General features: G+C 36.9%; 2 protein-coding genes across 3 annotated transcripts; one reads left to right on the forward strand and one right to left on the reverse strand.

The window, feature by feature from the left end:
* Window positions 1-9,315: 9,315 nt before the first annotated feature.
* On the reverse strand, window positions 9,316-15,695 carry LOC148161106 (uncharacterized). 2 transcript variants are annotated; one of them, XM_088007461.1, is made up of 4 exons: window positions 15,522-15,695; window positions 12,264-12,394; window positions 12,003-12,132; window positions 9,316-10,288 (listed from the first exon to the last, which is right to left on the reverse strand). In XM_088007461.1, exons 2-4 carry the CDS (start codon window positions 12,376-12,378, stop codon window positions 9,991-9,993), a joined length of 543 nt encoding a protein of 180 aa, XP_087863587.1. In that variant the 5' UTR covers window positions 12,379-12,394; window positions 15,522-15,695; the 3' UTR covers window positions 9,316-9,990. The 2 variants fall into 2 exon arrangements, with proteins under 2 accessions (XP_087863587.1, XP_087863583.1); XM_088007457.1 differs by having other exon boundaries at window positions 12,264-12,398.
* Window positions 15,696-18,280: 2,585 nt separating this feature from the next.
* Window positions 18,281-23,412, forward strand: LOC106927071 (uncharacterized). The gene is made up of 6 exons (XM_015002379.2): window positions 18,281-18,467; window positions 20,036-20,293; window positions 21,927-22,042; window positions 22,669-22,797; window positions 22,895-22,984; window positions 23,085-23,412. Exons 1-6 carry the CDS (start codon window positions 18,374-18,376, stop codon window positions 23,145-23,147), a joined length of 750 nt encoding a protein of 249 aa, XP_014857865.2. The 5' UTR covers window positions 18,281-18,373; the 3' UTR covers window positions 23,148-23,412.
* The last annotated feature ends 204 nt before the right edge of the window (window positions 23,413-23,616 follow it).

Raw genomic sequence — 23,616 nt, forward strand, 5'->3', positions numbered from 1 at the left:
TAAACTAACAATAATTGTATTGATGATGTTAATAATATTATTGAATATTATTCTAGTGTTTAATGATGATGATCAGTTTGGATTGTTTTATAATATTATTATTATTATTGTTATTATTATTATCATTATTTGATTTATTTAAATAGTTCATGTTATATATTTGTAAGATCTTAATTCTTTCTTAGTTCGCCAACATTACAGGAGGCTGGGCAACCAGTTCACCGATATTTGTTGGTTTTCTGTATCTTCTTTCCTATAAATTCTTCATGTTTTACTTTTTTAACTTTTCTTACTTTGACTGCAGTGATTTGTATGTAAGAGGCATGATAAGCTGAGAGCATTAAATGTACTTTTAAATTTGTGATTTTTTTTTTTTTTTTTTTTGCAACTGCAGAAACAACATCATCATACTGATTTGCGGTTTTTGTTACTTGCTTCGCCAGTACCAAAAGGGTTTCTCAATTTGCGCTGGATGTGCCTTAATGGGACTTACACTGATTTTCTATCCATTTTCTTTTGATAGGAAGATCCTCTCGCAGTCAGTCAACTGCTTTGGGAACAAAGACACACGAGAAAACCGTTCAATATTATAGTTTTAGTTTCATCTGGTGCCATCAAACTAAGTTTGCAATGAACAAATTGAAAGACACCATGGGCATTAGATCAAGAGGAAATATATTACAACATTCCTTTATTTTTAACACTTTAGTTAACATAACTATGGGAGACTTATTTTATTTAAATAATGTATTGATCCCAAGCTCCTTTTACGAAATGATCAAGAAACTACCAACGCCAATCTAATCTAATCCACAGATATCTACCATTACATATTGTTTTTATACATTGCAAAAAAATATTGTTACACGTTTATTTGAAGTAAAATCTGAAGCACTTAGTTGCAGTGTCTCATAGAAGTTGCAATGGCACGTTGCAACTTCAGAGTGCATAAAGATAACGAGGCTACTACAGCCACATGCCAGTATGGGAATAAAGGCTGGAAAGAGTGAGACAACAGTCCTTCTGGTTCTTTCTGAAGATAGTAAAATGACTCGTTCAGCACCTCTGAAGTCTACTAACTAGTATTGAATAAGATAGTTTTGTTTGCAAGTTAAAAAAAGAGCAAAATATTGCTGCCTAAATGTCAAGTATATAGAAACAGTGATCCAAATGTAAGTTGTGTAATTGAAAAACACATGAGCAAACATTATGATTTGTCCTGTGCTGGGAGACGGGGACTCCAACACCATTGACTCTTTAAGAAAATGGCTGCTTTATTATTCCCCAATTCTTGAAGATAATGGTAAAAAAAAATAGACCATAGCTGTTCCCTCAGTCGGTGTCTGCAAAGTGTTTACTTTTGCAGATGAAACAATCAAATTGTTGTCATCTTCTAGGCTCTGGTTTTTATAATGCTTTTACCCACCAATACCAATTTTGACTCGTTCCAATTTCTCTCTAAGAGCTCTAATATAAAATATCTAAAATGTGTGTTTAGGTTTTACTCAGTGTGAAGCCTAATGGAAAAAACAAACAAAAAACAGAAACGTTTTTAAAGCACTAAAAATCTACTACAATTAGCCTTTTTTATTTGCTTTATTATATGAAAAATAGGTTATTATAAGTTATTTTAAGACTCTTTTGCGGCTTCAGTGCCAGAGGTTGCAGAAGTACAGTGGCCACCGTACAGAAGCCATGTGGCTGGTCATGTCACTTTGTGCAGCAGCTCTTGTCTAACATTGTCTAATTGTCGGTATCAGGACTGTGACTTATTTGGGTTTATTCAGGGGTCATAATTTCTTGTGCTTCACCAATTATGACCAAAATTGGAATCAGAAACAGAATCAATGGGAATGTGGTGTAGAATAAAATCCTCAAAAAAAAAAAACAATTAGGCTATGTGAGGTTTGAGCAGGTTTGTGATTTTTTTATTTTGATACTTTTTATATTGTTTACCAGTTATTTAACCACAGGAGAAATAAACCGGTAAGCATTGGCTTGTAACATGGAATTAGGTTAGGACAACTGGCAATGAGTGGGTAAAAAACAAGGGTAAGAGTTACCGTTGTGTTAAATTAACCTTAGAGTCATTTCTAGTTGAAATAAAACATCTGTAACACAATTGTTGACCCACTCTATACTGGATTACATAGTTAGTGTGAGGACAAATCGAACATTGTCTGATAAATTTGGTCTAGTGGATTTCAAAAGCCGTGTAAGAGGAAAAGTGCAAGTCCTGTAAAGATGCCACCTTTAACACAAGTGATACAAGGCTGCACAGAAGACAAGAGTCAGAAAGTCAGAAAGCTTACAGAGAAAGCTCAGTAAGCTTTCTGGGGGAAAACAAGGACTTTTTCTGTTATAGCAGACAGTACTGTAGACATAAACTGTAAGAACAAAACAGCTGCCTGACAGTCCGTTTCAAATCGGCATGGAATCCATTAAGGTTTTAGTTCCTTTTCTAATTTGAGAAACATCTACTTAAAAGGGACAACGTCTAACCAATAAACAAGTTGCTAGCAGCATTATCAGAGGTCAGCAGATCACTGTACACACATTGAATACAAAAATAAGTTGCAGAAAAGTTTTTACTGTACGATCAGAGGTGCAAAAATGTCACGCCTTGTGATGGACTTGCAGCCCATCTATGCATATATTCTATTTCCTTGCTCAGATGTAATCTTTCAGACTCAAACTCCCAGAGCTCTCAGTGCTTTAAAAAAAAAAAAACTTCACTATGAATTTATGTCATTCCTGTTGGAATCAGGCATTAAATATGGAAAACTGCAAAAAAAACAAAACAAAAACAAACAGAGACTGAATGGATGGATATTTCTACATATATATTTTTTAAACACGTATCCAGATTTTAAAAATACTATAGGGAAAAGTCATTTTTCAATCTAACTAGAAACTCTGTAGACTTAAACTAAAACTTTGCAAGAACTGTCCAAAACGTGCCCAAATGCTGATAAGATCTGTTTTTATCTATTAAGCATTGAAGTGCTTTATAGTCCAATGCCACTGGAAGGAAAAAACAATCAAACAGGAAAAATCACAACAACTTGCTTACTAAAATATAGTGCTCGCACAGACATTTTGATACCTTTTAGACTGAGCCTGACTCGCTGTTTTTGTGCTTTTTACAGTCTTTATTTCAAATAAACTCATAAAAAAAAAAAGAAAACTATAATCAGTTTCTGAATTAACTATGGGCAGTAGATTACCCCCACAAATACAAAGATGCACTGGTTGTTCAAAGTTGTGGGTCCAATAGTTTTAGCTACCAAAATATAAAAAGCTATAGCCTTAAATCGTCCTATGCTGAACTGTAAAGCTGTCACATATTTGGACTTTGAGAAAGGATGAATTTTGGCTTCAAATCCAAAGTCCTTTGTTCAGTAAGTCATCTGTTGACGTTTTGGAGAAAATATGAGAATGAGTTATATAAACTTTTTGTATAAAAGAAAAAAAAAAACCGCTAAGTCTTTTAGGATTTTGACACCTACCAAATCTACAATTGCCAAATTACTGACAATTAGAGAAAAATAAATACATATTTTCAGTCTCCTTTTGCCATTTAGCATGCATATTCAGTCATTTTACCCGCACTAGATCTAATACAGAAGCACAACGTGACTGAATGGATATTAACTTGTAAAGCCCACTCAGAACCTTTCTAGACTTTTCTTCTCTTTGGCTGACAAGTCAGTATGTATGATACTTAAGGTCTCTAGTGTTTGTATGGGTTTGCATGTATGTGTTTCTTTTTCTTATTTCATTTTTTTAACCTTGACTTTTAACCCAAAAGTGACGCGTGTTTTTAAAAACAATTTTTGGAGTCACATCACTTTCACTGATGCCGATGATCCGTGCAGTCCTGTAGATGTGTGTGAGTGTTTGACTTTATTTCTCTGCAAGAGAAAACACAAATCCAAGACTGAAATTCATGCTGAAGTGCACAAAAAATATGGCTGAATTAATAGGGGGAATTTTTTTTATTTATTTATTTTTTTTATGAAAAAGGTCATATTGTGGTGATTTAAATACCAGTTTTCTTGACTGTTTCATACTTTTCTTGAAAGCTGAGGTCTTGGTTTGATTCTTTGTCACTAAGAAAGTGACTCTTTTTCATAACCTCTGCTTTTTTTTTTTTTTTTTTTTGCTTTTCTCCCTTTTTAAAAAAAAAAAAAAAAAAAACTCATTATTTGTTATTGTATGTGCCTGAATACATACGCTTGATTACCTCTGTGTGTGCTCATATGGAAGAGAGGCAGAGTGAGTGAGACCACCGTTTGTTGTACATGTACAATAAAATGAGATGTAAATATCTTACCTCACATTCATGAACTTTTGATAATTGTAAAAAAAAATGAACAGAGTACATCTATTTGGGATAAATCTTTGATTAGTCAACATCCCTTCAACAAAAGTGCTTTTGTAACGACTTCAGGCCAGGAATTGTGCAATGATTTATTATTACACTTAGTGCACATATTTAATGAGTGAAGGTCTGTGTTTTCATTTTGTTCTTGATTTGGACTTTAAAAAAAAGGATGTTTTTCTCAAAGAAAAATAAAAGTTCAGGACCTTCATTTATTGGTAAACAGAAAGCACAATCGACATTTTTACAGAGCTGTTCTATTTTCCCCTCTTTGTCTTAAAAAAAGAAGAGTCTTTGTTTTTTGTGTGTGTGTTTTGCTGCAGAGGATCGAACTTCATCCCTGAGCTGTACAGATTGTGAAAAGTGTACATACAAGAAAACTCTAGTTCATCCTTGCATTCTTTTGTATGGAGAGATATTACTTGTGTGAAGAGAGTATTTCAGATTTGATTGAATATTTAGTAATATTGAAAACGAGATTAAACACAGTCAATGTGAAAATAAGTGCTGAGAAATATTATTCTTCTGTCTCTTTGGAATAAAGGTGTTGAGTATTAATAAAAAATAAGAAATCTCAACTGAGTCGCCTTTTCATTGTCTGATGCTGTTAATCCTGTTTTGATCATGTGTAATATTGTTAAAACCTTCATATAACTTGTAAATTGCAAACAAAATGTTATTTGTACCATTTTTCATACTGTGAAACTGTGAAATGAAATTTTTATTTTTTTTTTAACAGAAAATACTGTAAAAAATGTTTGCAGTTCACTTACAGTTCTGGAGCAGTTTATATAAAATCAGATCTATATTGGGATTGGAAGGATTTATTGAACTGTTTTTCTTGTGATGGAATGATTTTTGCAATGTTTTCTTACAGGGAAGAGTCGGATGCTAATGTTTAAATTCATGGTGAATTTTCTTTAAGGCTAAAAGTATCAATATAACCTCAAATATATACATGTACCCCACTATTACTTAGATAAAAGTCCTTCAGCAAACTGCAGAAAAACCATAGGATATTTCCCAATATTCTGGCTGAATTTGACCACTCTTTTCACCAGATATGGTTGACATCATTCGAGATGTTTCATGGTCTCCCACAGCTCGTAAATTTTCAATATCTTTCCAGAAGCTTGATCTACCCCAAACACTGTTTTTTTGTTGTTATTGTTGTTGTTGTTGTTGTTGTTGGGTTTGCTGTGTCTAGATTAAAAAAAAAATAATAATAATAATAATTGTTGCTTTGAGCTAAAGTTAAAATTTTTGGATTTAATCTTACTTTTTTATTATTCCATCCACTTTTAACAGAGTAAAAGCAAAGACCCTTAGCATGGTGCTGCCACCACCATGCAAACACAGTTTTCTTGGGCCTAGAAAATAGGCCTTGTCTTGACTCCTCTAAACATGTTGGTGATTGCTGTAGCCAAACAGCTCAAAGTGTGTCTGTTCTGAGCAACACTCTTTCCTGAAGAAGCATTTGGCTTCTTGTGTATGCAGCATCAAGCTTTTAATTGTGCTAATGTTGGAGCAAACCCTTCAAAGTAAATCTTATGTCAGATCTATTCCACTGTTGACACTGGTGTTCCAGCAGGATCCAAAGAATGGCTTGAGCCTTGGTGGATTTTGAATACAGTACATTAACTAATCCCCTGGTCTCAAAGTGAAACATTTGCCACATTTAGGTGACCATAAACATCAAAACTTTAGGAAGGCTAACACTAAACTTCCTGATTGGTCGACCTTAAGCGTTGACCTCAACCATATTCAGATCTATCCACTATGCTTCAAAGGGTGGGCCTGTGCTCTGAAACTGGCTAATTTACATTAGCTTAACTAATTCTAACAAGAACAGAGGTTTGATACCAGAAGCTTGTTGAAATTTACCCAAAGTGTAAGTGACTTTTATTTCTATTTGAGCTTGTATGTAAAATGACCATTGCTTTATAAACACTAAGAGACATCGCATACAGTGGTTCAGATTTACTATTTTGTAAGACATTGGTCACGTTAAATGTTTAAAAACTGATTTATTAAGAATTTGTAACTAATTTGTTATAGATTTTTACTGAAAATTCGTATCTAACATTTAGTTTGAATAAATAAATCTAAAAGATAACGAGTAGAAAAAAAGAATGTCTTCAATTACTTTGCACAAACTCAATTGTTTGCTTAAATTTCTATTTTACACTTTCTGAGAGGAATGAGATAAAAGGGTTTTAGTAAAATTTTCATCATCTGTGGATTAGAAATATTAGCTGTTATCTTTTGCTTTTTTAATGTTTCATTTGCTTCCCTCTGTCTGCTACACTAACCTGGACTCTCTTCTTGGAAGGCTTTCCGACAACGGACAAGAAAGGGTTTGGGTAAAAACACCTGAGGAAAAAAAAAAACAGACAGAGCGAGCTAGTCGATCTGTTGAGGGAGAAGGAAAGTGATGCAAGCCGAGAAGCACAGATCAAAGCTCCCAAACCTCGCTCACTCCTCAGACTCGCCCTTCACTGTGAAAGCCTTGTCCAGCAACAGGAGTTATTTAAAGAAACCAGCAGGTTGGATAAAAAGTACCAATGCCTTGCACAGAGATTGGGTGGGAGACTCCTTAACATCTGCAGTCCTGGGTGGTGACATAGAACAAGGTGGGGTGCTGGAGGAAAGCTATTTTGATCCGTCTCGAAACTTTCATCTTCTTCTCAAAGGATGGAAGGAAAACAGTTTATTTTGCTCACTTGTTCGGCTCCTACGCGAAACCCAACAAGCTCGGGATGCAGCGAAACACATGTAACTACTTCTTGACAATTAACTGTTACCTAGCAACTGGCTCTTTTTCCCAGGGACGGGAGGGAGAAGGGATGAAGAAAGAGAGACAGGCAGCGAGAGAGAGAGTTATACAGTATTCCCGCAGCATCCTCACTGGATCGTATGCAACAATGCATTGACAATACAGTACCGAAATGGAAAGAACAGCCTGAGCTTAACGCCCACACCGAGCAGCATGGAGGAAGGAGTGAGTGAGTAGAGGAGGGTCTGGAGGAGGGTGGGCGGGATATACAGCTTACAGTATGAAAAAAGAAGCCGAAACGGCAAAGGAAGAAGGTTGAGGACCAGGCCGCACGGCGGAGAGGGTGACAGTCTGCAGGAGAGCAGCTTGTTGCTTTAGGAACACTTGGCGAAGTTTTAATGAAAGTGTAAACTTCGACGCCTGTGCCCGCAAACTTGCACACAGAAGCACACGGCATCGCCGTGAAGACAGAGAATATTAAAATTATGTTAGAAGATAATGCACCAGAAGGGTCACTTCTGACTTTGACAGTAAGTCCTCATAAAAGGATGAGGACTTACTGTCAGATCTGAGCACAGCAGCAGGTGAGGGCTGACACCCTGTGGCAGAAACAACATCGTCGGATTGTGGAGCTGAGCTGTTGTTTGGTGCTGGATGGTTAAGAGTGAAAGGTCAAAGGTCTCATAAGAATTTCACAAAGACCAAGCCGGTTGGGACTATTTTGCCATCTGTTAAAATGTCGGTATAATCAGGGCAAAAGTGCCACAATTTAATCATCTGAATTATTCAATAATTATGTATGCAAGTCTTTAATGAAATAACATTTTAAATAAATAAATATGTCATCTGACAGCTGTTTTTCCCTGTCTTCATGTTTGCCTGTTTCTCAGCTGAAGTGGGAGTGGTCTTGAATCAGCTGCTAACTGGGAACACCTGAGCCCAGTGTTCCCAGTCTACTTAAATCTAGCTGCTCCTCAGACAGGTCCCTGCCTCTGCCACAGCAGGGTCTAAATCATTTTTATGTTTTTATCTTTGACCCTAGTATCTGATTTTATGCTGAGATTTTTGTTGTTATTTTGTTTGAGAGATATTTTTCATTCCCTTATAAAACAATAAATAAAAACAACTACCTAATTTTAAATCTAATCTGCTTTAGGTGTGAAACATCTTGATAACTGTATTTGTTTATTTTGAATATTTAGTGACACAACTTAAAGATAATCTGTTGTTTCATTTGTGATACTGAATTGTGACACTTTTGACCTTCCATAGTAATGCACCAATATTCAACCCTAAAGTTGCTGTTCTAAATGATAGGAATTACCAATAATGGCTCCTTTTTTATTTTCTAACATCTCCACCTCTTGTTCATTTATTATATATCTTTTATTTCTTTTAAAAACCCGAAAGGGGGACAAGAAGAAGCCAGATCTGAAAACGCTTCAATCCCAAGAAGGAGTCTGTGACTCGATTCAAACAGACGACTGAAGATTTATATCAGCTCATCCCCTGAGGATCTTTTCATGGCCTGTTCCATGATGTGTGGAATAAAATGTCACCTTATCCTTTAAGGAAATCATGTTGAGAAGTGAAACATTTAGTATCAATTTAATGAGAGATGCCAGTTGATAGATTATCTCTCTGCTGCGTTTCATCTGCCTTTACTGACCCTCAAAGTGCATAATGTAAAAACACATCGTAACATTTTAGGAAAATTGGGACAAAACAAGTAGTAATATAGTTAAAACCAAGAGCCTACATTCACTGAACGAATGAGAAGACACACCCTTTTTTTCCTCAACGTCTGAGGTTAAATTAGACTGTTCTCTTGTTTTAATTCAGCTAGAATTACCAAAACTATATTTTATGAAAACTGTGTTTTTGTTTTTAATTGAAAACTGTAGAACGTAATTAACATCCTGGCTCCAAAGGATTAAAAAATCACCGACATATAATTAACATTTGACATGACTTCTATGTACATAGTTGACAAAAATAATAACAGGTTCGTAGTGCTGGTAATGATTTTTCTTTGCTCTCCATCATCGGAAGACACCCACTCTTCTGGAAATAGTGAAAACAGATTAAGACCATTTTGATTAGATGAATTATTCTACCATTTTTATTTGCAGAAAAACTACAAGTCAACATAAAATGAATACATTGAGTTTATTTGCAAAAATATTTCAGAGAAAACTGTGACAGAATTCTACTTTTCATTATATCTTTGTTGTCTAAGCGAAACAAACAGGACACAAGCTATTTGATTGTATCCATCCATACATTCATTTAATTGATTTAATTTTTAAAATACAAAAATGTAAAACAAGACAAAAAAAACTCTCAAAAGAAGCAAAGACAGACATGCTTAGAGCAGATATTAGAGATTTGATCCACTCAAAATAATATTGATGATAACCGTAAAAGTTGAAAAATAACACCAGTAGGTAGGCAGGTATCCTATCTGTCTATGGCAACCATAGAGCAAGAAAATGGCAGATCAGTCTTTCAACTGTAGCTTATTGATCTTTGGGTATTTTAGTTATCAAATATCCTGAAGGTCCTTCAGTAGGAAAATTAAGTGTTTGTTTTGATCACATTTGTGAACAAAGGAGCTGTGAAATCACATCCCCGGCCACTGGAACTTGTTGGAATACAGCAAACTAAAACAAACAGAGTATTATTGAGCTTTAAAGAGTTTATCGAGTCACACAATGACAACTCATAATCTCAGGATTGCATTTGAGTGTGTTGCACATATACTTTCACATACAAAGACTCCACAGTTCATTATATGCAACTTTCCTCCCTCGGTCCAGTCTTCTGTCCCTCACTCTGAACCAGCACCTCTGTTCCTGACCACCCTCACTCGCTTCCTCCTCATCACCCTGTTCCCTCTCGCAGTCATTCTGCTCTTAGGGGCGTACCGGGCGAGTGTGGTGGCCTCCCCATGAAGAATCTGAGCCCTTTTGCCGCCTCCCGCCTCCGCCATGTCATCCCCGCGGTAACCGTGGCGACGGAGGTAGGGCTCCAGCGTTGCTAGGCGATGAGAGAGTTCGGTGATGCGATGGCGCATCAGGGAGACTTCCCTAAAGAGGTCGTTAAGAGACTCGGACAGAGGGCGCACCCTGCAGGAAGAGCAGTGGAGGTGCAGTGTCACACATAAAGCGCCTTTCTAACCAGGGAGAAAAACATTAACTGCTACTTGCATGTTTATGTAATACTCTTTATTATTTTTTTTGTTTGTTTGTTTATTTTATGTTTTAATCTCAAAGTCAGCCAATAAATTCAGGAGTATCGTATGGCTGAATAATTCAAAAGAAAGAGTTAAAAGAGAAAAAAACAAAACAATTAACAGTCAGGTGTTGGACTGACTGACTTTGAGTTAAAAGCAGCTAAAGTTCAAAGAAAACCACAAAATGATTCATTTGGAAAAGCTTCAGGAAAACAAAAACATGTGGATCCATGGAAACAAAGTACAAAGAGCCCATGAAAGACTAAAAACATCTACAGTCCTAGATCTTTGTGTCAGAGTGAAAATGTGGAACCTATTCTTTTAATTCTACTTTTAAAACATCTCCTGATTCGAACTTGCCCATTCCAAAAATAAAATATATTAAAGAATTTGAAAAGGTTAGCTGGGAGTTAATACCAAGAAAATGCAGTGCTGTTTTTATGTAATGTTGCCACTGCGTCCCCATGCCATCAAAAGAGTTTTTGTTTTGAACAGTTCTTCTAAATTTGGCCTCAAATAACATCTTAAATATTTAAAAATGAGGCGTGCTTTTGTTTATTTCTTGGGGAAACATCTGTTAATTTCAAATTTCGTCCAAGCCACATATTTAAAAAAAAAGCCCTGAGCTTGAGGCAGCTTTACTGCTGCGTTGCATCACTTCCTTTTAACAAGACTCAGTAAACATTTGGAAACTGCTGTTGCTGTGAGAAAGTGAAATCATTTGTATTCCCCTTTTTGGCTTGTTCAGCTGCTAAATAGTTTTTGTGCTCAGTTGCTCCAAATGGTGACAATGCAGGCTGACACATTAATGTGTAATAGAGTTTGGTACTCTGCTACACATCAGAGTGTGAAATACTCAAAGTTATAGTCAAAGAATAAAAATTGGAAACAGGGCGGGGATTTAATTTGGTGCAGCTCCAGATAGTGTTTAAATAGGATCTAGCATAATATTTTTTAATGTAAATGACATTCATAAACTCTATTTACTTCTGAATCTTCCCCTTTGCTTGGCTGATGTGTAACTTTGTGACATTACGTCCCCTCTAATTGTAAAACAGGGTGGTGGTGGCACCATCATGAGAAAAAGGAGGCTGGTCAGAGGTGATTTGAAGATGGATGGAGCTAAATTCAGAGAAATTCTGGGAGAAAACATTTCAGACAGTAAAAGACTTGAACCTAGGACCAAAGTTTAGCTTCTAGCAAGACGGCAGCCCTAAACATGCAGCCACAGCTACAATGGAAAGATTTGTATCAAAGAATATACATGTTCAGACCAAGTCCAGAATTTGTGCCATGACTTCTGAATATATTTTCACAAATGGTCAGATTGAGCTTGAACTATTCAGTATAGACTGATAGGCAAAAATGTCAAGATACAGCCACAGTGGAACGTATTTCTACACGTATTTCTACACGTATTTCTACACGTATTTCTACACCTCCTCATGTGGCGGAGAACAAGTTCACACCACACTATAATTTTTCAAACAGCCTGAAATATGATGAAAGCAACTTAACCTCCTGAGGGTTAAGTTCGGTGTGTGCGGGACCCCCATCTTGCCACCCTGTCAAAAACCTTCTTGAGGCGCCCCTGTTTTAAAATTTACCTGGAGTAGTCCGGCAGCAGAGTGCTGGGCTGAGAGTGCAGTAAAGTCTTTATCTCCCTGAATATGTGTTTCCCCCAGGCGTCCAAAACTCTGGTCACGCTGCGCACCGAGGCCACGTCAACGCTGTCAGCTGAAACCAGAGCAGGACACCATCAGGTTTCCATTCATGTCTGAATATATCAAAGATCTCATCTGGACACTTTGCTGCATTTCATTTAGTTGCTCTGTGATTTACGGACTCTGAAAGTCATAAATTTATACCTCCTTCTCTGTAGTTCCAGTACCCGTAATCCAACTCATTCTCCTCACTGCCTGCTCGGGCCTCTGTTGCTGTGGCAACCAACGTCAACACCATGAACACAGAGAAAGGGGCCATGACCAGGAGACAGATGCTGTCTTTTGAAAAGACGGATACAAAGAAAAGAACAAAGCTTTATGTGGCCTTTTGCTGAAAATAAACTATAATGTTTTAGGGTTTTTTTTATTGCATGAGGCAATAAAACACATTAGAGAGAAAAATTATAAAATCATAGAGCTGTCAAGCACGGGACTCAAGCAGTTCTGTTAAGTACTGACATGAATGGGGGAATAAAATATCTCACGCAGCCTTTTAATGAAGCAAAATAAAGAAATATTTTACCTTTAATCTTAACTTGGAAAATGGAAAATCAGATAATGGGACGTGCAGGCTAGCAAGCCTTACATCTATAGTGTGCCAGTGGACTCTCCCATCTAAATAAGGAAGATTCTTCTAACTTTCACTTTCAAGATTGAAGCAACTCGATGTTAATCTGCTCTTATCTTATTCTGCTTTTTCCTCTTTCAGACATCCAGCATATTATAAAAAGCTACTGATGTAATCTCAACCACAAATGCCTGACTTCCTTTATTGAGTTAGTTTGCAGAATCAGATTTCAATCATCTCAAGTCATATGTGCCAGCTTTAGCATTTATTCGCATGACTGCTAGCTCACTACCGAGGCATGCTTGACCCTAAGTGATGGTTGGTAATTATTGCAATTCAAACATGCAGTACTAATATTTGTCCAAAACGTATGATCTAATTTGTTAGGTAAGAGAGGTGAATAGACTTCACAGAAAATTTTCCACAGGAGGAAAAAGTAATTGATGAGACGATAAACTGTTGTTTAATAATAATGCTATTTTCAGGGCCTTCCGTTTATGATTTTGGCTCAAACTGGTGAACAATTTTCTCCAATTAAAATAATAGTTTTAAATACAAAACTATCGCAGAAACTATTTATGCCTTGCATTCATATTTTTAACCAATGAGTTTTGTTTTCCAAATTCAGTTGTTAGTTTGCAAAAGAAATGAGGAGGTAATTTCTTGTTCAGATAATAGATTCTCTTGCCGATTTAAATTAAAGACAAAAATAATTCTCTGTGACCCAAATATTTTGTGTAATTTTTTTTTCTTTGGCAGCCTAACATTTGGGACAAGAGCAACACCTTGAAACCCGATCTGAATTATTCACCAAGTTAAGATTTAAACGTTTCTGGGATGTACTTTCTTTGTTTTTCTGTTTGGCAGCTTCATTGCTGTTAAATTTGGCTGACGAGTGTGTTTGGCATTTGATCATCCGCTGTAGGTTTGATGAGGATCCAAAATGTGGAACTGATGTCAGGCGGAAGTCACCTTGGTCCAAGAAAAAGTAACAATTTTCCTCATTTAAATTGTGTTTTACAATGTAACCAATTTCAACGTGGTGGTGGTGGTGGTGGTGGTGGTGGTGCCAAAATTCTCAAAGTGCAGACATGAAACTACAGCGCCTTGTAAAAGTAATCATGCGCCCTTAAACTTTTCCAGATTTTGTCCTGTTACAACCAAAAGCAGCTGTATTGTATTTGGACATAATGTGGAAAAAAACAAGACACAAAGTAATGCGTAAGTTTAAAGCAGAAAGGCAATGATGAATGCTTGTCAAGATTCTTATGCACAAAAATTTGAAAAGTGTGGAGTGAGTTTTTGCTCAAGCCTCAGAGGTTTGTCAGAGAACACTAGTAAAGAAGTTTTTACCGTTACTGATACAGGATCAATATCACAGCACAACAGGCACAACAGATAGACAAGTATAATTAAAACAACAAAGCTTGTGTATAAAAAAGAGGTCTCACTTTAACATAATTCTGAGTGTGGTGCATTTGTTGTTAGAACATGACTTTCTTCATTCGGTGAATTCACCCATGACAGTGAGAAGATCCAGAAATAGTCAAACAAAGGAAAAAAGTACTGTGCAGTAAAATGACTCCTAAATGTATATATTTTTTCCAAATCAGTAACTACCTCTGCAAGCAATATGTGCATGTCATGACAGCATAGAGTGAGTGCAAAAGCACAGCTATGAAAAATACACCTACACTCTGTAAAAGGAGATTTTTTATAATTAACATAAGTTATTTGAAAGCAGAATGCATAAAAGAGAAATTTTGTTTTTGACAGCCACTCAAAACATTTCTCAACAAGGACATGATGAAACAGAAACCTCATAAGACAGCACTGTCACTCCGGCCAGATCTCTTGGCACGCCTTTGCGCATCCATGTAAAGTTGTCTACATCTGTCACCGTGCAACACACATGACATATGCATGACAGAAAGCTTTGACAGTATGTCATGGTGGACGAGCCATGATGGGGTTGCTTTTCTTCAACAGGAACAGAAAACTGATCACAGTTAAAGGAAACAATCAAACACATTAATGTGTGACCGAATCAAAGCCCAGACATAAATCCAAAACACGTGGACACAGCATTTATCCTTTTCCCTCCACATAGCTACACTGTAAATATCTATTAAAAAGATACACAATATCTCAAATGTTTGTGGTTTTATTGTGGTAAATTGCCAAAGGAAAAAAAAAAAAAATCAAGTGAAATGAAAACTTTTGCAAGGTTTTTTTCATACTTCATTAAACTAACAGCTAAAAGCTGCTCCATATGACAGAGGAAGAAATCATACTGAGGAACAAACAGAATGAAACACCAAAGATACTTGTGACACTTGGCTTTGATCAAGTTGAATCAACATATTTGTCTGTCCCCAATCACTTGAATTAGACTTTATGACTAGGCTCATATTTTATAAATATTTAGTCTGTTTGTCTGTTCTGCTCTAATTTGACACACACACACACACACACACATACACACACACTAAAAAAAACTTTTTAATTTCCATGTTTGACAGTGGAAAAACAAGAAACAGGTTACAGGCAGGCGACTGAGCAGGACGACAACTAAAAGCTAAAATCAAACAGCTTCCATCCGTAGCACACTCTGGTTCCACCAAAGACAATAATTAACCGGTGACTCATTATTTTGCTGTTGAATAATACTAATTTGAAACTCGCAGGAAAAACAGAAGACAGGGGAAGTTATCTTCTGCTGCTGTGGTTAAAGTTTGTGGCTTGGAAATTTGAAACTTTTTATAAACTTACGTAAGAATCGGGGGGGGGAGGAAACTGGAAGCTGTTTTGGAAAAAAATGATGGAATACTCACAGTTGTAAGCAATGATGATGAGACTGTAAGACTTTCTCTCCTCTCTGTCAGTGATCCGCCTGCGATCCACTCTGATGCTCTCGTCTCGTCTCCCTTGGCCCACAGAGGTGTTATGAAGACAGTCTTGTTTATCTGAGTACACCTTGAAGTACGTCTATAAGTGTAGTGGCTTTGAGAGCTGTGGTATCTTTAGACCTCCGCACACGCCCACCTCTGACTCTCCCTCTTTCTCACACACACACACACACACGCGCGCGCACACACACCCCCACACACACACACACACACACACACACACGCACACACACACACACACACTCTGCTGTACAGCTGCTGCCAGATGCGTTACAGATCCCCATTTTCCTGATTTGCCTCTCACTCTTCTCTCCTTGTATTCATCACCTTTTTTCAGTTGCAGTTGAAGTAAGAGGCTTTAATTTTGCTGTGCGAAGTGATGAAAGTTCTGTACTAATATAGTAGAGTACAGTTTCTTTTCACTAATGTCTGATTTACTTTAAGCATGTGCTGCTGACAATATTTTCTCCAAAGCTGGGATCAGCTTAATATAATGTAACTGCTGTTTTATTAGACATATGGAAAATAGTAGCTTCTTTTTGCAAGAGTGACCTGGGCATCTAATTTAATCTAAATTTAAACGATATCACTCAGCTGCAGGCTGATATATTTGGACCTTTTATTTACGGTTAAAGTTACACAAAAAATACATGGAGTCCCTTAAGGGACATTAAATAATGGAGTAAATAAAAAAGCTAATTTCTGGTGTGCCCCAGATAGCATCTGGTGTTTACCAGATCTTGTGCGTACTAGATAACATCTGGTATGCATGAGAAAATGCATTCTTTTATTATTTTTATTCAATGTCCCTTTAGGGATATAGCAATGTAAAAAAAAAAATAGAGTTTCTTTTGTGTGCTTTCTGTGTATGAGACTATCAAAAGTTGATTCAGTCTTTACTAGGTAATAAACTGAATCAAATTTAACCGAGTTGTACAAAAACATACAAGATGTTTAAATATGTCATAATTTACAAAAAGAAAAACAACATAAATAAAAACGAGTTGTATACATAAACACAATAAGGCCTTAGTGATTACATGAGGTTTAAGATAGAAAATACTAATACTTTTAATACTAAAAGCACATGGCTGCAAAAATGTATTGGCAGTTTGCTGGTCTGGAGCACACAGGTGTGTGTTGACATAAAGCTACACACAAAAGAGATCAACAGAGACCTTAGAGAAGTAATCTACTGCAACTCAGTCATGGAAAAGTAAAAATTTTACCCTAAAATACTGAAAGTCTATCATTCTACTGTGAGTCTTTCTTTTTTCTAAAAAAAAAAAAGAAACATTTTAGTTTTCAAAGACAGAGGACAACATTTTAGACATCATCATTCTTCCTGGTTGAGGAGGTCTCAGCCAATTCAACTCAAAATCCAGCTGAACTACGCAGCCTGCTACATTTGCTCCAGGTCTCCGTTTCTTATAAAACTAGAATTTTGCACTTGCACAATTTCAAATTAATGAATCAAGGATAGGCTTTATTATTGCTGCACATATGCAGTGAAATTTTACTGTGCTGTGACTGAGACTATGAGAGAGGTAAACTCTTACAGTCTTTGTCTTGAGAGTGTGCAGTTACACACACCCAATGTGTAAGAAGACCAGCAAATCTGCTTAATAAAATTCACAAGCACATTTAACAATCATTTACAGAGAGCAAGATCCAGGAGAAACCTGAATGTTGAAATTGAATAACAACAGTTTGTTCAACAATATTTCAGTATAAAGGTGTGCGCATTTATGTTACCAGCTTATTTCAGCTTTTTATTCTTATTTTTGAGATTTCATTCCTAATAGAGTTGTTTGTTTTTAACTTAAACTTTCCCAGGTTGGCCACATTAAAGCCAAGAAATATTTTCAAATGATTCTTTTCCTGGACAAAAACACCATCTTTTGACTGTGGTGTGTACACGTTTATGGTATCACCACTTTTTTTAAATGCAGCAAATATTTTTATTCAAATGCATCTTTTAAAGAAGAGAGCTGCTTAATTTATTTCCCAAAAAGGGAGGGAGAGAAAAGAAGCAGAGGATAGGACCAATTGCATCAAATGTGTAATTGAAAAAAAAAAGTGTTTTCCTGGCATCCAGATGTTTTTCCAGCTCACACGTCTGTTTTCATGCTGCAGCAGAGGTGAGGTCAGAGTTGGCCCGTTAGTGCCCCCAGAGAAAAATGTGGTGCAAAAGTCAAGCAGAGGGGAGAAAGAGGAGGAGGGAGGCCAGATGAAAAACAAGACCACCAAATGAACTTGGGCATGAAAACTGCTGCTGCTTATTTTCCAGCATCCCAAAACCTCATCAGAAAGCGACAGCAATGAAAGAACCTGGTTCATATTAACACAAGTAAAATTGCAACATCAAACACACAGAAGCTCTAACCATATGAACATACTCACACAGTTATTCCTCCAACACTGTCTCACTGTGGTAGAAAGCCAACACTGCAATTCACCCCTAGAAACTGACTGGAATGCAGCAACCAGAAACTCATCTTTATTTATTTGTATTTTTTTACCACAATTCAGAGCAGGTCACATCAGGAATCAGGCCTTTGTGTTTAATGCAAGCTGCCAGAGATGGAAGGTCTCATTACATTTGTGCTCTGGCCCTTTAATGTCCAGTTGAAGCAGGTTCCTTAAAAATGAAACATTCTTTTGAGGAAGTAGTGGTTTAGTTGCTGTCAGGAAACCCGCTGCTGTTTATTCACTGAGACAAAGAGAGAGGAGACATTTGGCGCAAACCCGTCCAGACGGCTGATAACTTCCCTGACATGGAAGCTCAATACTTCTGGCATCTGTCCCTTACTTTGGCTTGGATATTTCTATTTTCCTTCCCTTCTGTGTGTAAAGGAATGAATGGAATAGGTAAGACTGTGAAAATGCTTTCTCAATATTGCATAGGCCGATTCAGATCGCTACAGAAGTCTTGGCTAACGTCTTCCTCATCAAATATGCTTTTGTTTAGTGTCAGATTAGTCACAATTACTTATTTTTAACTGTCTTCTAAGGTTTGTAAATGTCATAAAAATGTAAAAAAAAAAATTGTTTCATGGGTCAGAATTTTTTAAAATTAAAACCTATATTTAATATGATAAAATAATTCTTGTTTGGTGCTGTTTACAGTTTCTTATAAATATTTTTTAAATAAATACTTTGTCAGCCACAAACTTCAGGCATCTTTTTTGGAATTTGACTTGATAAAACAACATGAAAGTGCAAAATAAATAAATAAAAAAAGAAGGAAAGCTATTTCTAATTTTAAACATTATTTCAAAGTAAAAATGAGATGCCTAGCACACATTTTGATTCAGCTCCCTTTACTCTGATAATACTAAAAAAACTGAATGCAACTAGTTGCTTCTCTAAATAAACACTTTCCACTTCTGCGTAATGTCATCGGTAACGCTTTATTTGACGGGTTGTGAATAAAACTGTCGTGACACCGTCATACACATGACGTAGCACCTGTCATGAACACGAGTAAGTCTTCATGAATATTTATGACTCTTGTCATAAAGTGGTATTTGGTAAATAATGACACTTTTAATACAAAGTTGACATGATTAAAAATGTCTTCGTTATGACAACTTGACATTAACCAAGAAATCATGATCTGACATAAATTTGTTATAAAAGTATTACTGATTAAACTTTAGCTTTAATAGCATAAAGCTACATAATTTTTCAAGTTTAATCAGTAATGCTTTTACGTGACATATCTAAACTGACAGGAGAGGCAAAGAGAACATTAATCAGAAAAGAAGCCAAAAAGCTTTTGGTAACTCTGGAGGAGCTGCAGAGATCCACAGTTCATAGGATAACCTATTTGTACACTCCATAAATACAGGCTTACTGCATGCAGTTTAGCTTAATCCATCTAGAAAACACAAATTCATTTATCTCTGGTCAGAGGAAATTTAAAACTTAAGTTTCCCCACATCACCATGAACACAGCATTCCACCAGCTTAGCATGGTGGTGGCAGCACCATGCCATGGGGGTGATTTTCTTTAGCAGGCGCAAGCAATTTTGTCACTGATAGTAGAGTTAAATACAGGGTGATCCTGGAAAGACTTGAAAATTGGACAAAACTTTCATTCTCAAGATTTGCTAGACTATTCGAGGCATAACTCAGAAATATGCAGCCATTTTGAGGTTGAACTTGGTTCTACCAACCATGGACATCAATTGTCTAAACCATGCATTATTTTCTGCTACATCAGAATGCTACTTTGTGTTGCTCTGTCATGTAAAATCCCAATAAAATGCATTGAAAGTTGAGATTGAAACTTGTCCAAATGTGAGAATGTTCAGACGGCATGACGTATTTAGCATGAAGTACTTAGAAATTACCAACTAATTGATCAGAACCTTATTCGTCTCTAACCTCATTATTTAGCAGTAACATGAACTTCTTTTGTGTCTAAATTGCAGAGATAAAGCTGAACACCGCTGTGTTTGTGGCCTTCTCCGGTGAAGATCTCATAATTAACGGCACCATCCATAAAATGACCAACGAAACTTCAGAAGATTTGAGATGCTACGACCCAAATGGACAACTGATATGCAAAACTATGATCAACCCCACAGAAGGGGAACACCTACATCTGCATCTGAAAAACCTGAGCAGTTCAGGATTGTACCGTTGCAAATGTAATTCGGCTGAGGTGAAGTGGTTTATTCGGGTGACAGGTAAGCCTTAACAAAACATCAATCAATCAATCAATCAAATTTTATTTGTATAGCACATTTCAGCAGCAGGCATTTCAAAGTGCTTTACATGATTTTCAAAACATCGTTTGACAAGGAAACAGTGAGAAAGAAAAATAAAAAGAAAGTAAAAAGAAAAGATGAAATCGTTAAAAAGATTAAAAACATCAAATACGTTGAAAGCATTAATTGCCATAAGCAACTCTAAACAGGTGGGTTTTAAGCTGAGATTTAAAGGCACCCAGTGTTTCAGCTGTTTTACAGTTTTCTGGAAGTTTGTTCCAAATCCGTGGTGCATAGAAACTGAATGCTGCTTCTCCTCGTTTGGTTCTGGTTCTGGGGATGCAGAGCAGACCAGAACCAGAAGATCTGAGGGGTCTAGACGGTTGGTACAGCAATAACAGATCTTTAATGTATTGTGGTGCTAAACCATTCAGTGATTTATAAACTAGCAACAGTATTTTAAAGTCTATCCTCTGAGCTACAGGGAGCCAGTGTAGGGACTTTAAAACTGGTGTTATGTGCTCTATCTTCCTGGTTTTAGTGAGAACACGAGCAGCAGCATTCTGGATCAGCTGCAGCTGTTTGATTGATTTATTAGTCAGACCTGTGAAGACGCTGTTGCAGTAATCAATGCGGCTAAAGATAAATGCATGGATGAGTTTCTCTAGATCGTGCTGAGACATTAGTCCTCTAATCCTGGAGATGTTCTTCAGGTGATAGAAGGCCGACTTTGTGACTGTCTTAATGTGGCTCTGAAGGTTCAGGTCAGAGTCCACCACTACTCCCAGGGTACACAGGGTACACTCCCATCAGGGTACACAGAGTTCCTCTCATCCACATACCTGCATGAAGATGTTTGATTTTGTAAAAACCAGATCCATCCTCTGAATGTGACTCCAGCAAATATGATGTTAGTGAAACTTGTATTACAAATGTTTGTAAAGCAAGCACAGAAGGATTCAGAAGGGTTTTTGATTATTAAAGCTACCAGCATGCCAGTACACCAGATATATAGGGACAGTCATCGAAAACATAGCACTCTCTTTCATGCAGATGCACATGCTGGGTATGCAGCTGTAAATAATTGCCCCTCTTATCCAGCAGCTGAGCAATAGTAGCCAAACAGTGGTGGAGTTGTTTCTTAAAGATACATCAACTGGATTTGCTGAACTTCCATCTCTAAGCACATCACATTCCCTCAATCTGCCACAGGAGCCTTTATCAAAAGATCAAGCTAATTTTAGCCAGCATATGACCAGTTTTTAAATGTTTTTGTCGTCCTAAGTAAACTCTAATCCTCAAAATACTTAAATGGTTTAAGGGTGTACACACTTTGTTTTTTTTTTGTTTTGTTTTTTTGGGGGGGGTTTGCATGAAACCAGAAGGCAGATTCTCAGCCTGACTGTGTTGAGCACATTCTGTTTCTGAAAACAACCAGTTTCAAAATCCTTCACTGAAAAATGCCTTCAGTCAAAACTTGGTGACACCAGGGGCAACAGCTTCTTTGATCACAAATACCTTCCCACCAGATGGGGAATCTATAAGTCAACCTCTGCCATCCAGTGTTGCTGCATTCCAGCACAGACTGACCATGTGTGTTTTCCATCTAAAGCCTACAGGGAGCCGCAGAAGCCGGACTACACAGAGGTCTTCATGATGGCTGTCTTCACGGTCGTGCTGCTGGTCTTCAGTGTGTTTGCCTCTGTGTATGTCTTCAGAGGACATTGGGTAAGATTTAGGTTAAGAAGCAGCACGTTGCAAGATGAAAGTGTTCCTTTTTGTCTCATATTGGGATGTTACAAAATCCGTACAGATTTTCCTGCATTTAGAAAGGTACAAAAAAAAAAAAACATGGGGGTACACGCACACACGCAAGACACACACTCATATCTAACTTAGACACATCCAAATTTTTGAACGGTGGGAGGAAAACTGACTGAATCACAAGAGAAAGCCCACACAAGCAAGAGGAGAACATGCAAACTCTATTTAGAAAAGCCCATTTTGGCCACAGCATTTTCATAGCACAAAGCAGCAATGTTAATAATCCAGCCCACGCAAAACAGAACAACTTCAATCAGTTGTACTTGTTCTCTATTCGACACTGGATTGGGATTAAGGTTAATGTTAGTGATGAGTTTATATGCTAAATAGACAATAAATAAGGTATAAGGTGTTTTTAACCTGCGACTGTTAAAAAAAAAAACCATATACCCAAATTTATGTGCATGCACTGTAGCGTGCATACAGTCATGGATGTATACAGACACATACATACATAAACATTTTAGAAGAATACCTCTTCTACATCTGTTTCATGTTAGCTTGTGACCAATAAACTTCTTTCCAATTAGAAAGAGACACAGTCTGGATCTCTGGCCACCAGCAGAACACAGAAGCAGAACACAGAAGAAAGGAAGGAGACAGGAAAAGAGGAAGACAACATGGACATGGCAGCAGCTCAGTCTTCTTCATTCTATGCTGTAAGCATCAATTTTTTCCCCCACTCATCTCTTTTTGTTCTCCATCTGCCATGGTTTTATGAGTTTATTTTGGTTAATCATTCTTGAACTCGGACAGAGTCTGGAGGCTCGGCCCAGGTCTATTTATTTTGTGCTGGATCATTCAGCTACCAACAGTGACGAGAAGCGAGCAAACGCCCCAAAACAGGTACTCTTTAGCAATCCTAAAATGTTTGATGTCAATAGTGAAATACTTAAAGTCAACATAAAACCCATAACTGCTCCGTCTCCTGCTCTGTCCCCCACAGGCGGAGCAAATTGCCGAATTCCAGGATGAAGGCATCTTTGAGTGTGTTTATGAGAACTTTTGAGTTAAATAAACTGGGTTTGAATGATTTTGCTTCATAGCACCGAGCTAAATATCAATGCTTTCCACTGTCAGATATTTCAAGAAAAGTAAAAGCAAAAGATAAAAAAAAAACACCCACAACAAATATTTCAATAAAACTGTGTAAATAATAAATAAACAAAAGTATTAAGAGTAACCTGTATTTAAATGAAGATTCCTAGAGCTTGTGTCACATTGTTATACATCTGAAATCTGGATTTAATAAATATTGCTGGATCAGTAACAGATATTTCATTTACTGTTGTTTTTGTGTTCTTGTGACATTATTTCATACACAGGGATTACTATGATGAGCAGATATTCACAGTTGTTTGCTTGTATTGTAGTGGTTTAGTTTGGGTGTTGTTGATATAGTTGCACACATAGTATACCAACTACGGACAATATGTTTTATTCAATATATTGACACCTTTTGGCACTGCCAGTCCCAT

Source organism: Poecilia mexicana, unplaced genomic scaffold (assembly GCF_051168715.1).
Source record: "Poecilia mexicana isolate PSO_F unplaced genomic scaffold, ASM5116871v1 scaffold_1, whole genome shotgun sequence".
NCBI classification, from domain to species: domain Eukaryota; kingdom Metazoa; phylum Chordata; class Actinopteri; order Cyprinodontiformes; family Poeciliidae; genus Poecilia; species Poecilia mexicana.

Coding starts and splice junctions, on each gene's coding strand:
- LOC148161106 (XM_088007461.1), bottom strand. CDS start 12,378: ATGGCCCCTTTCTCTGTGTTCATGGTGTTGACGTTGGTTGCCACAGCA. Junction 12,133..12,263: donor CTGGAACTACAGAGAAGGAG/GTATAAATTTAT, acceptor CTCTGGTTTCAG/CTGACAGCGTTGACGTGGCC. Junction 10,289..12,002: donor CTGCTGCCGGACTACTCCAG/GTAAATTTTAAA, acceptor CTCTTCCTGCAG/GGTGCGCCCTCTGTCCGAGT.
- LOC106927071 (XM_015002379.2), top strand. CDS start 18,374: ATGGAAGCTCAATACTTCTGGCATCTGTCCCTTACTTTGGCTTGGATA. Junction 22,043..22,668: donor ATGTCTTCAGAGGACATTGG/GTAAGATTTAGG, acceptor CTTTCCAATTAG/AAAGAGACACAGTCTGGATC. Junction 22,798..22,894: donor AGTCTTCTTCATTCTATGCT/GTAAGCATCAAT, acceptor GAACTCGGACAG/AGTCTGGAGGCTCGGCCCAG.